The sequence below is a fragment of the Protopterus annectens genome, chromosome 10.part0, assembly GCF_019279795.1.
Source record: "Protopterus annectens isolate FY-2018-M chromosome 10.part0, PAN1.0, whole genome shotgun sequence".
Classification (NCBI taxonomy): domain Eukaryota; kingdom Metazoa; phylum Chordata; order Ceratodontiformes; family Protopteridae; genus Protopterus; species Protopterus annectens.
In genome coordinates, this window is record NC_056744.1 from 739,696,035 (window position 1) to 739,709,474 (window position 13,440).

The following is a 13,440-nucleotide window of genomic DNA, read 5'->3' on the forward strand; positions in this document are numbered from 1 at the left end:
TCTATTCTAAACACTTTTCTGGACATTCCAAAATTCAAAATGTTGACTCTGCAGCAGCTTCTGCCCATGCTGGGCAAGAAGGCTTGGCTCGTAACTTTGGACCTCAAAGAGGCATACCTGCATGTCCCAATCAGACAATCTTGCAGAAGATACCTCAGATTCATAGCTGGCTCAATGCACTACCAATTCTCTGCACTGCTCTTTGGCTTATCTACTGCACCCAGGGTCTTCACAAAATGCCTGGCACCAGTGATTGCATTTTGCAGACAAACAGGAATTCAAATATATCCCTACTTGGACGACTGCCTTATTCAAGCAGAGAACAAAGCCATTCTACTAAAGCATCTGGCGTTTGTAAAAAGATTGCTAACTTGTCTAGGGTACACAGTAAATGAAAATAAATCAAAACTAGTATTCTCTCATGAGATAATATTCCTGGGTGCAAGCTTAAATACTACTGCCCAGATGGCTTATCTCATGGCAGACAAACAAAGGCAACTGACTTCTTACTTCGAAAAGATGGCAACAAAGACCCAGTTATCTGCAAGAAAGATTCTGTAGACTTTGGGCTTCATGGCATCCTGCATTCTGCTAATTCCCTATGCAAGACTGCATATGAGGAAGCTCTGATGGTATCTAAAAAGTGTTTGGACTCAACATTGCCACAGCCTGGAAACATTAATTACACTCATTCCCTGCCTACAACAGGAGTTTCGATGGTGGGCACAGGCCTGTCACCACAACAAGGGACAGCTATTCACTGTACGAACAGCCAGGCAGACACTAACAACAGATGCATCAGATTATGCCTGGGAGGCCCACATGGCAGAAAAATGTATTCAGGGCACATGGCCCGCAAGCCAAATGCATCTTCATATCAATCAAAAAGAGATGCTAGCTGTACAGAATGCCCTGACAGCCTTCAAGGATCTAATCCATCCAGGACAACTGCTGATAAAGACTGGCAATACTACAGTCATGTGGTACATAAACAAGCAAGGAGGCACACATTCCTACCCCCTCTGCAGACAAGCCATGACTTTGTGGAACACAGCATTGACTTATCAAGTGCACCTGTAAGCGCAATTCCTGCCAGGAAAGACAAATACTCTGGCAGATGAACTAAGCAGAAACCTCATGGACCCTCATGAGTGGAAACTAGATCCACAAGTCTTAAGCATGATAACAAGGAAATGGGAATGCCCAGACATAGATCTATTTGCCTCCCCTCACAACTGCCAACTACAGAGATTCTGCACAAGGACTTATCACAAACAAGCATGGAAAGTGGATGCTCTATCATTCAGCTGGAAAACCCTTACAGTATATGCCTTTCCTCCTCTGCCTCTCCTCCCCAAGGTACTCCTAAAGGTCAGACAAGAGAAGCCAAAAATGATACTGATTGCCCCAGACTGGCCACGCCAGCACTGGTATCCAGTCCTAAAGAGCTTGTCTCAAGGCCCAGCCTGGACTTTACCTCAAATTCCTCATCTTCTGACCCAACAAAACAATCAGATCCTGCACAGCCAACTCAGAACACTAAATCTGGCTGCTTGGCGGATAATATAACCACTCAGAACACACCTCTCTCTAAAGCAGTTATGGATGTTATTTTGGAGGCCAGAAGGCCCAGCACCAGAAAACCTTATGCAGAAAAATGGAAGAGATTCTGTGCTTGGAACCAGGCACAAGGAATTGACACGATTGTACCAAATATTCCTCAGATTTTACAATACCTAACTGAGATGCTGGACAAAGGCCTGTCCTTCTCATCAATTAAGATCCATGCCTCTGCCATTTCAGCTCATTACAATACGGACCCACCTATTTTTTCACATCCACTGCTAAGGCAGTACCTCAGAGGGGCCAAAAACATAAGACCTCCAAGGAGAGCACCAATACCTGCATGGGACCTCAATTTTGTCTTGGAAAAGCTCACACTGCCTCTTTTTGAGCCAGCCAATACAGCTGAGATAAAATTCTTATCTGGGAAAACAGCTGTGCTCCTAGCAATAACTTCAGCAAGAAGAGTCTCAGAGTTATAGGCATTAATGGCTGTGGAACCTTTTATTATTTTCCATCCGGACAGGGTTTCTCTAAGGACAAACCCAACATTTATGCTTCTACGCGGACAAAACTAAAGCTTTCAGAAAGACTGAGCAACTTTTAGTGGCATATGCTGCAGGATCGCAATGAAAGGCTATTTCAAAGCAGACTATTTCAAAATGGATAGGCCACTGCATTTGTTTCTACTATTCACAACATGGCAAATCAGTGCCTAAGGGCATTAGGCCACATTCAACCAGAGCAGCAGCCACTTCAGCAGCCTTCCTCAGAGGAGTACCAACCAAGGATATTTTGGAGGCTGCAACTTGGACTTCAGTGCACACTTCTACAAAGCACTACCACTTACCTCTTTACTCTAAATCCAGAGCAGGCTTTGCCACTGCAGTTCTGCAGGGCCTCATAGCCACTCCTAATTCTATTTAGGCCCAGCCGCCCAACCTCAGCTTTGGGATTCAACCCAGGTGTAATGACTGCAACAGTGAAACACGATGAACATAGTACAGTTGTGTATCTACCATAAATGTAGATGTTCCAGTGTATTCACTGTTGCAGTTCAGGTTACCCTCCCACAATCCCCCTGTCATTGCTGGGACTTATCTGTACTTCTCTATTCTATACAACCTGTGTGGTGTATTTGCTTGTAGATGAAGGTAATGTTTATGTTACTGCATGCTTTTTTATAAGCAGAATTTTTAGCCTACCCTTTTGGGGGCACCTGACATCTGGGGCAAGAAAAACTGAAGAAAATGGCGTCGGCTGCATCTTTTATACCACTGGCGCACTGACGTCAGGGAAGAGGTGACAGCAACCGACGCCGGACCAGGACTTTGGAATTCAGGCCGACTGCGGGTAGCCTGCCAGCAGGATAACCCAAGTGTAATGACTGCAACAGTGAATACACTTGAACATCTGCATTTATGGTAGGTACACAACTGTACTTTATCCTTCCCCTGCTGCCAGTCACTTGTGATGCCATCAAGACAGCCTGGATGTACCTCGTCTCTCTTCTTTTGGCTCTCGGAAACTCTGATGTTCTTTGCAAACATTTGATTAAAAAGTAGAATACTAAACATCCCAGTGGTGATTCTTATTTGATTTCTTTAATTCTGCATAGGTTCATGAGTAACAGTATTTTGCCACCTGACATGCACTTTAGAGCTTTGGTCACAAGTTGCAAGAGAGTATATTCTGCCACATGAGGACTTTGGGCCCTCGGTTGTTAGTTCCCACAGTTTGAATCCCACTTGGAAGGGAAGGCTGTGAATAAATGCAGTTACCTCCTAAAGCTGAGTTAGAGGTTTTTGTTGACTTTGTCCAGCAGCTACACTGGAGTATCTTATTTTCCATTGCAACTTTTGTTGTTCTCATGCTCTGATTAGTGCCTTATGCTGAGGTAGTTGACTGCGTTGGATAGCATGGCTGAGGTTGTCCTGCATGAATGATGCACAAAGATTCTGGATATGCATTTTGTCGGGGAAATGTTGTTCTGTCTTGCTGAGGACCTGGTCGATGACTTCCTGAGGAGGAAACATCCGTAGCTCTGTGGAGTGTATTTTTTATGATTCTGTTCATTCTTCTTTCCCTCCTTCCTCTTTTAGACCTGGCCAAACCAAAAAGAGAGAGATTCCTCTTTAATCACCCAAAAAATGACCCCAAACATGTTTCTGTCCCATCTAGTACTAAATTAGTTACCCACGAGCACTACCCACTGACAACTGCACCTCTTTCCTGACTGTAGTCTGGGACTAACAGAGGCAGTTCTTAAAGTTCTTACTGACATAGAGATCCATCACAAGGCATCAGTGTATTTTAGATGAAATGCACCCAGGTTGCACTGCGGAACACAGTGGTCCTTCCCTTAAAGGTATTCAGTGTGAGGCCAGCCCATTGCAGAGAACCTGCTGTGACAGGCCCACTCTGCTGCTGGGACCATATTTGCTGTCTTGGCTTCAGAAGAAGATAAAATTTGCTGCAATTTCTTTTCCATCCTAAAGAATGAAGATGATTTCCATAACATCCGTGTTCTTGACAATTTTGCACCCTCTGTCTACTACATTTGGTTTTACGTGGTCATTCTGCATGAGATTATACTTTTGTTGTTGTGGGGTTCTTGGTGAGTGATCCCTTGACATGCTGCATGGCTTTTAGATCATAGAACATATGGTATCTGCACAAGAGAGTCTTCTATTTCACTTTGGGTGTTCACCACTTCCAATGTGAAGTGTTGGCATTTAAACATGCTTCAGGCCCAAAGTCTTCACCAAGGTATTTGTCAAAGCCTCACTGGAGAAGGATCTGATGATGTTCCCATACCTGAACAACTGACTCTTGTTTGCTCCATCCATGGAATCTCTGGAAACATCTATACCGTTGTCACTTCTACAGTCAACTTCTTAAGCTAAATTGAAGTTGTCAATGCAGAGTTGGACACATTTCAGTTATTCTTGATGTTGGAGTAAACATAGGAGGGTTATGGTCTTGGACAGCTGATTGAGGGGACAGTGCAAAGTCCAGGGTCAAACTCTGTGAAGACTTATTTTCTTAATGTCTGCCAAGTCTTCATGGCTTTTGCTTGCTTGAGGATGCACATATTACAGTGGACTGTCAAGTCTTATAGATTTCAGAGCAGCCATATACCCACAGATTTGCTTCTGGAGTCGTATATTTGTCAGTGAGTCCTAGAGTGGTGGGCATTTTCTACCAACCTGTTCTTAGACCTTTCTTTTTTTTTAACCTAGGCCATCACACATAATAACAGGCTTCAGCTGCTTGCTGCGAGGTTCACTTACTCTTCACATTGCAGGATGTGCGGTAACTTCGAAGGCCGGGGTCCACATCAACCTTTAGGTTTTAATCCTGGTCAGAAATACCTTAGAGAAGATGCTGTTTGTGATGATCTGTTTATTTTGTGGTATCTAAACATGTTAGGAAGCACAAAGTCATGTCCACCATGCTGGAAGGTGATGTTGGGCTGTTAAGGTGATTTAAACAGGAACATCACTCTGTCAGTGGCTGACACTGCATTGGAAATTAGAGAGCTGGGAGATGCTCTGAGTCACATCTGCTGTCCTTTGTTGGAGTTCCAGCTTCATAGACTGTACATGATCAAAGCTTCTGGAGGCAGGGCACTTCTGAGATTAACCTTTTCACTGCTTAGAGGAAAAAGGCCCTCCTTGTGTTCTGCTCATTTTATCAGAGAGAAAGGTGGGATGTTCATCGTGTTTCACTGTTGCAGTCCTTACAAAATGGGTTATCCGGCTCCCAGTAGCCCACAGCTGGACAGAATACCAAAGTCCTTGGTATATGAATGTCGGCTGCCTTTGGTTTAGGCCTGACATCAGGTACAAAGGAAGGCAGCCAATGCCCATTTCCTCAGACTTTCTTGCCGCGGAGCCCAAAGCAGAAGCATTTTGCATGAGTGCCAGTTGGCCAAGTACCTTCTTTTTGTATTCCGACCCCTTAGTTGAAGGCATCCTCAGATAAGTACCCCATTGGGGACCCTCTTTTCTTGCTTTAACGAATGTCAGAGAAATTTAATAACTGTCTTGCCTGTGGAAAACGGATTCCGCACCATGATTTTCACTCTTATTGTATTACTTGTTTGGGCCTTGAGCACGACGTCCCTAACTGTGTTCTCTGTGCTTATTTCAACCAGTGTACCATACGCCATAGAGCTAGGATCTTGTTCAAGCATTTCAGAGTTTGGCCTAAGTTCATCGGTATGGTGTCTTCTGGTCTCCCGACTTCAGATGTTCCTAAGAAGCGCAAGGATAAGGACCGCAACAGGCTTAGGGTCAAATTAGCCGATGACGTCCCTGTTAAATTGGGTGTCAGCCCAGTGGTAGTCAGTGAGGCACTTTCTTTGCCCCTGCAGTCCACGGATATTCAGCAGCAGGCGTCTGCGGAGACCTTTTCTGAGTCCTCCATACCACAGGCTTCCACTTCATCTTCTGACCCTTTGCCAGTCGCCGCCCCTGATGGACCCGAAGCTGCTAAGAGGCGCCGGCTTCTGAGGCCTCTTTTCTTTGCCTGGAGACCAGATCCAGACCGACGACCTGGTGGCTAGGCCTCCTGAGTCCCTCCGGCTTTCTAGCAGGCCATCCAGCCGAAAATCTACTCCAAAGCAGGCGCCGGCCTCCCCTCAAATGCCACAGGCTCAGATGGTTAAAATGGCTAGTGATCTCATGACCCTTATCAAGGGCTCTCATCCACCTCCTTCTAAGAGGATTAGGGAATTGTCCCCAGAAGATTTGTCTGCCTCAGACTCTGAGGTTTCCAGCAACTCTACTGATGAAGAGGGAAACTTAACTTTTTTCTGGTTTTGAGGATTCTGATACAGAAGACTCCATCCCTTCTACCTCCCCCCCAGAAGATTTTTCTTTTGGAGATACTCTGAATACTCTTAGGGAGCATTTCAAATGCGAAAGTCAGGACTACCTTCAGTCTAACAAACGGATTAGGGAATTCTTGGATTTGCCAGAGCATAAGTCTTTGGCTATCCTTCTGATTTTGGAAGTTGTTGATGTTGTTTTCATGGAGAATTCTTTGACTCCTAATTCTGTTCCTCCTGCTCCCAGAAAGCCTGACAGGTATTATAGAGTTCCTGATTCTCATCAGTTCCTTTTCAAGAATCCTACTGCTGACCCAGAGATTTTTTCTCCGGGCCCTAAGGGTGTTAAAGCCACAATTGCTAAAAATCCTGTTCCTACTAACAGGGAATCTAGGGCCTTGGATAGATGGGGTAAAAAGGTTTGTACTTCTTCCACCCTGGCTATTAGGTCTGTTAATTGTCTTTTTCATATGCTTAAGTATCAGCAGCATACTGATAATAGAGGCTATTAAGGCAAAAATTTCTGCTGTTCCTGGTGGGGGTCGCTAACAAAATGTCATCAACATAAAGTAAAATCTGACTACCCTTCGGTGGATTAAACCTTGCCAAGTTACTTGACATTTCCTGTGAGAATATCGTAGGGCTCTCACAATATCCCTGTGGTAGTCGCGTATATGTGTATCTTTTTCCCTGAAATGTGAATGCAAACCAATACTGGCTATCTGGGTGTATTGGTATTGAAAAGAGTGCGTTACTAATATCCACCACAGAGAAATACTTTTGTTGAGGTTTTAGGTCATTTAACAGAGTGTGTGGATCTGGCACTATGGGTGCCCTTGGTATTACTGTGTCATTCACAGCTTGCAAATCCTGGACCATACGCCATTCTCCATTGGCTTTTTTAACTGGAAATAAAGGTGTATTACACGGAGAATCAGGAGATTCCACTAGTACCCCTCCCTTAAGTAATGCTGCTATGATAGGTTTTATCCCTGCTTCTGCATCTTTCCTTAAGGGGTATTGTCTTTTCTGTGGTCTAAATGCTGATTTCGGTGTGATATTTACTGGCCCTGCCATACGGATAAGTCCTACATCTGATTTTCCTGTTGACCAGAGAGTCTCTGGTACATCTCGCAAGGCGTTTTCTTCCTCCTTCAGTAGGAGTGTCCATCAGATGTCCTCGAGAGAATGCAGGTGCACAGCTGGGTTGGTCTGTGTCACCCAATTCAATTTTTGTACTTGTATTCCCTGTCCTGACAGTTCCAGTTCTGTTTGTTTCTCCCATTTTGTGGCTTTCTCCCCTAGGTCTGCCCACTGTATATTTTTATTCTTGGTCAGGCTAACATGGTAATCGATTAGATTTATAAAGTGTTAAAAATTCCTGAGGCAGCGAACAGCTGACTACACTATTCCCTTCTGTGTCCTAGTACAGGTTACGCAGTACCAATCTATTTCTATGATTCTTAAGTCATTTTTCTTCATATTCCTTATCGGGCCCTGGTGTATTACAAAAGTAAAGGGTACAATGTAACAGGTGTTGTTTATCAATGTTGAGGGAGGGAAACTTACTGATAGCTACGTTCATCAGCTCCTTGGTCACAGTCCCCGGACCAGTTGTGACCAAGTCCTGACTATACCAATAAAATATTTCACCCCCCCCCCCGATTGCACCGTGAAGGTGTCAGTTTGTCGCTGTGTTTCCATTCCCTGCATGGTTGGGACTACTGCTATACCAAATAACTGCATGAGATCCCTGCCCAAGAGATTCACTGGGCACTTTGCAGAAACTACAATCTTACTTTTCTGTGTCAATCCCGAAACAGGATCAGTTATTGTAATATTGCGGGAGAGGGGCTCCCGATATAGCTGCCCATTAGCTGCTTTGACTAATATGTAGTCGGATGATTCTGAGTTTTCTTGCAATTTGGAGGGGTATATCAGGGTTCGTGATGCCCCTGAGTCGCACAAAAATTTGACTTCCCTGCCTTCCACCGAAATTATAACTTCTGGTTTAGTATCTGCTAAGTAGAGCTCCAAGCTCAATAAAGCCAAGTCCAGTACTTCATCTTCTACTTCACCGTCATCAATTCCCTGTACTTCCTCTATTTCCCTTTTCACATTCTCATTTGTCCTTTCTGCACTAGCTCCTTCTAATGATTCCTGACTATCATATAGTCAGTCTTCACCTTCCTTGTCTTCTGTAGTTGCTTTCTTATTTTTCTTGCAATCCCTTGCCAAATGTCCCTTTTTACTACATTTGAAACATTCACCCCTTTTCTTGCGTCCTTCAAAGTCTTCTGATCGTTGATCAGACTGCCTACCTCCCTGTGCATTTTTCCTGCCCTTCTTTCCGGGGTGTACTACATAAACTTCCGCTCCGTCCTCTACAGAAAATACTTGAGCCTTCTTTTTCTTTTTGCTATTGAAATGCCTTTCAGCATGCCTAGCATATTCGAGTAGTGATTGTAGCCTGCCAGTTCGATGATCAACCATATGTTTTGTAATGAAACTGCTTACAGGTGCACTACTGCCTTTCAAAAATGTATTTTTCAACTGCTGTTCATATGGGGAATCTTGTGTTTGGTCTTCGGGGATCTGCATCCCACAGTGGTTATTAAAACATTCCAGTAGCCTAGCGAATTATTGGTCGACTGTCTCACGCTCCTGTTGGATGCATTGAGTAATGCACGTCCAGTCTGCCCTAGGTTTCCATTTTTCAGAGATGTGGTCTGTAAGTCCTTTTACTCTAGCGTCTAAATCTGCACTGCTATGAGGAAGGGGTTTTCGTTCAGCATCACGAGGATTCCAGTTGCCACAAATCATGTACCAGTCTGGCCCTACAATTTGTCGAACTACCCTTTCTATTTCTTCCCCGTTTAAATGAGAACTTAGCCTCATTCCTTCTAAATCGTCTGAGAATTTTCTAAAATTAATTTTTGGATGGGGAATCCCTTCTGTAGCTTTCTGGATATCTTCCGGAGTCCAGGGTCTGTATACTAAGATGGTTGGATCCTGATTATCCTGTCCAGCCTGAGGGTTCGGTACTTCTATGAGTGGACATATTTCCTCTTCTTCTTCTCCTGCAGGTTGTGTGTCTTTAAATTTCTGCCATGACTCTCGATTACCTGTTTTTGTTCGGGACCTAGTTTCAATGGGATCCCTTATTTTAGCTAGTTTTATAATATCCCTATCTTCAGTGACCACAGGATATAGCGGAGGTGGATCTACCTGTCTACTCGCTCCATATTCTGGTAAGGGAGGGTGAAGCAGAGGTGCTGTTGCTATTACTAGGTTGTTATCCTCCCTATCTAAAAACATTGTTTTTGAATCCTTGTTCTTTTGGTCCCTACGGTTTACTTCCTCCAGCCACCTGTGTGCCTGGGGAATTCCTAACTGTTGTTGCTTTTTTTACCTATCCTTTAGAATCAGTGTTAAGTTGTTTAATAACTTTGATGAGTGAGGATTTTTCCAATTTTCCATCAAATTCGTATTTAATAACCCATTTTGAAAAGTATCTAACATTGTCTGCGCGCTGTGACTGCATATGTTTTGCATCTTTCGTTAATGGTGGGTGTTTTTACACAGTTATTACCCATTTTCCCTTACGTTTGATTGTTAAGTAACTTCACCTTGATTCTCTAGTTTTAACGTGTACCACAGATTTTGTTATAGTCTCTTCAGAATGACTACCTAAATTCTACTTATTCTGTTTCTCCTGATCTATGACAAGACAGTACCTTTCTTATCCCTGACTGTAAGAAAAATACGATCTGGCAAAAAACAATACACATCTAGTCCCTGATCCTAAAACAGAAAAAAAGTAGATTCACCTTACCTGAGCCCACGTGATTGATCGCCGATTCGCGGAAAACCCATCGTTCAGTCACAGATCAGAAAGTGGCTGGCCTCTTTTGACGACAGTTCAGTCGGATGACTTTACATATAAGAAGAACCGATTAGTTTTTTTTCCCGTACGGTTTCAGCCACCTGGCCGTCTGATCCGAGGTGAAGAGAGGGTTTCCGGTCCGAAGGACCAATCTGTAAAGGAAAACACAAAGATCAATGCACGTTAGGTTCAAGCAAGGCACCCTTTATTACTTGCAGCAAGGAGACAAAGCATGTAGGTACAAGGTTTGTCTGATTTTTCCATAGTTCAGCTTACAGTTTTTATAGAGTTTTCGACACGTTCACAGAAAGATGCTATTATTAGATTTGCTGCTGACATGGCCAAATAATTGCTGTCTTGCAAAAACATGTTTTTGAGAAAAACAACCTGGCCTTGAGTTTGTTTCAGCTTCCCTTAGTTTCTCACAATTCTTTCTCTAGTTCTGATACGATACATTCAAGGTACAGTCCTGGCCTCAATACACTTTCTGCTGACCATGGTGGATTTACAGACATCCATTGATCTCTTTTCAGAGCTTCTAGCAGCTGCATATTTTCACACAGAATAAGCAAAATAAATGTATTAACTCCTTTTAACCCGTAATACACTAAACCTGCATATTGCAGTTATATATTTTAATACACTAAGCCTACATATTGCATTGCAGTTATACATTTTCCTAACACCTTGATAAGTGTAAGCAGAGGCTTGGGAGATGAAACGGGTTGCCTGTGTCCATTAGAGACATAGCTGCCAAACCAGAGATGAATGTTCCTCATCCAGTTATCTAGGTTGCACTTGAATTGGGTTAGGGAGGAACTCTGCTTTACATGGATAGGGCACCTGTTTCAGAGATGGGTGTTGTGTACAAGGTTTTGACAACCTGATGTGCACATGTATGTGAGAGTTTAGCCTCTGGTGTCATTGTGTAGGAGCACCTCTCACATACTGTGTATATTTCTCTCACACTGCTTGTAAAACGACAGACTGTTGAGCTGCTTTGGGAAGAAAGATTACAAGGGTGATTTGAAAAATAATCGTTTTTTACTCTGCTGGTGATATAAGGATATATGAATATTTTTTTTATCTGTACCGTTTTACTTTTTTTTTTTTTTTCAGACCTATCTATGTGTCCACAGTGAGACCTCAGTCAAAGCACATTGTGGTCATCATAGACCATGGAGCATCAGTCACAGATACTCAACTTCAGATTGCAAAGGATGCCGCACAGGTGGTTCTGAATTCTATTGATGAGCATGATAAGGTGTGTGACTTTGTAAAGTAAGCACATTATTTATATTGTAAAGTGGCATTTGTTAAGAATTTACAGGAACTGCACATTCAGACATTTCTTAAACCTTTCTGGAGAATCAAAGAAAAGATCACACACTATGTATTGTGTATTTCACGAGCATGGGAATATGTACAGAATAAATCTTGAAATTTCAGCGGATTCCTCCCATTCAGGGGAGTACTGTGACTGGGCATATGGCAGTCAGCGGATACATTTCTTGACCATGTTGGTCCCTACTTTCTGGTTAGACCAACGTGCTGTTTTTATGGAGACCAGAAGTGTAGCCAGGATACCAGAGATACTAGAGAAATTGATCCTGCTTTTCAGATAAGTAGCATGGGATGTTTAATGTCTACCTAAATACTACCAAGTGGGAGAGACAGAACTAATACAATACTTCAGGAGGGAAAAACCCCATAATATTCATCAATATGTCAGTATGTTTTGGCTAAAATATAGTATTATGTTCTTGTATCCTCCTCATTTGTATGTGCTCATCATCTTAAATGGCCAAGCCATCTAAACTTCTTATGCATTTAAATTAAAAAATCTTTCAAGGTCAAGCACTGAAAGCCATACATGATTCATTTTTTTTCATCACTGTCATCACGGTGAATGGAAACATTTTCATCTTTTCTCACACCTGCTGTTTATTTCTGTGTCACTGAAAATTTCTATTTTTTTAACAGAGGGGTTCATGTGACCAAGGACTGTAAGATGGCCAAAAATTATGAAACCACACTCAGAATAAATCATTTAACTGACTTGTTAGACCAACTTGCAATATGTTGTAATATTATGTTAAACATTTGCCTTCCTTCAACAGGTTTAGTTGACTGTACAAGTGTTTCCTGTAGTTTATCAAAAATTCTGTTAATGTGGTAAGCTATATATATATATATATATATATATTTTTTTTTTTTTCAGACTAATCATAATTTTGAAAATTGTACAGAAATTGTGGCAGAGCATATGAATAATCAGTTATGCATGCAGTACAAGTGTGGTCACTTTACTTTTCTGTATATACTGTATATTATATACTATGTCTCTAGCATTGCTTCATATGTACATTTCTGTTTTGCAGATCATTAATATAATGTTGCCAGGACCATGCTCTTTGTCTTTCACTGTTGCAGTCTGGACTTGTTGGGATTTCCTGCCGTGTAAGCCCTTGGCTGGCCCAACTACCAGAGTTAAAATCTCCCTCCTCCTTAGGCTGGCGGATGTCTTGTCCACCATCAGTATGCTTGGGTATATAGGAAGCCAGCTGACACCATAATATCAGTCTTTTCTTGCTGTCAGAGGCAAAAGCAGTATTTCATTGCATCGTTCAGCCTGTTCCAACGAGAAGTCATCTGAAAGCTAATTACCCCATTAGGGAATTACTATTTTTTTTCTTGGTTTAACCCATGTCAAATAAGGTTAACAAATATCTTCGCTGTAGTAAGCAAATCCCACACCATGACTTCCAGTCTCTCTGTGTCACCTGTCTAGGTCCTGATCACGACATTCCTAATTGTCATTTTCTGCACTTCTTTCAACTTTGACTGTCAGGTGTAGGGCCAAGATGTTAGCTAGGTATCTTAATCTCCCATCTATCTCGTATCATCCGTTGGTGTCCACCAGTCATCTTGAGATTGAGCTCTCTAAGTGTAGGAAGGACAAGGAAATAAGACCCAAGCTTAGGGCATCGGATGACAATCATTTGCCGTCTGCCAGTCCCCCAAGGCTCATTATCACTGAGGAAGATAAGGCACTTTTGCAGCCCCCTTCTGTGACTGAGGTGGTAGCACAGGCCTCTGTCGAGACCTGTCTGGAGTCCGACATGCTGTTGGATCCCTCTGCTTCTACACAGGTCTT

General features: G+C 42.7%; 1 protein-coding gene across 1 annotated transcript in view; it reads left to right on the forward strand.

Moving 5' to 3' along the window:
* The window catches only part of CACHD1 (cache domain containing 1), a 1,377,863-nt gene that overhangs the window by 845,114 nt on the left and 519,309 nt on the right, over positions 1–13,440 (forward strand). Inside the window, exon 6 of the mRNA XM_044085560.1 lies at positions 11,403–11,547. Within this exon, the coding sequence (XP_043941495.1) occupies positions 11,403–11,547 (145 nt within the window). The remainder of the gene's footprint in view (positions 1–11,402; positions 11,548–13,440) is intronic.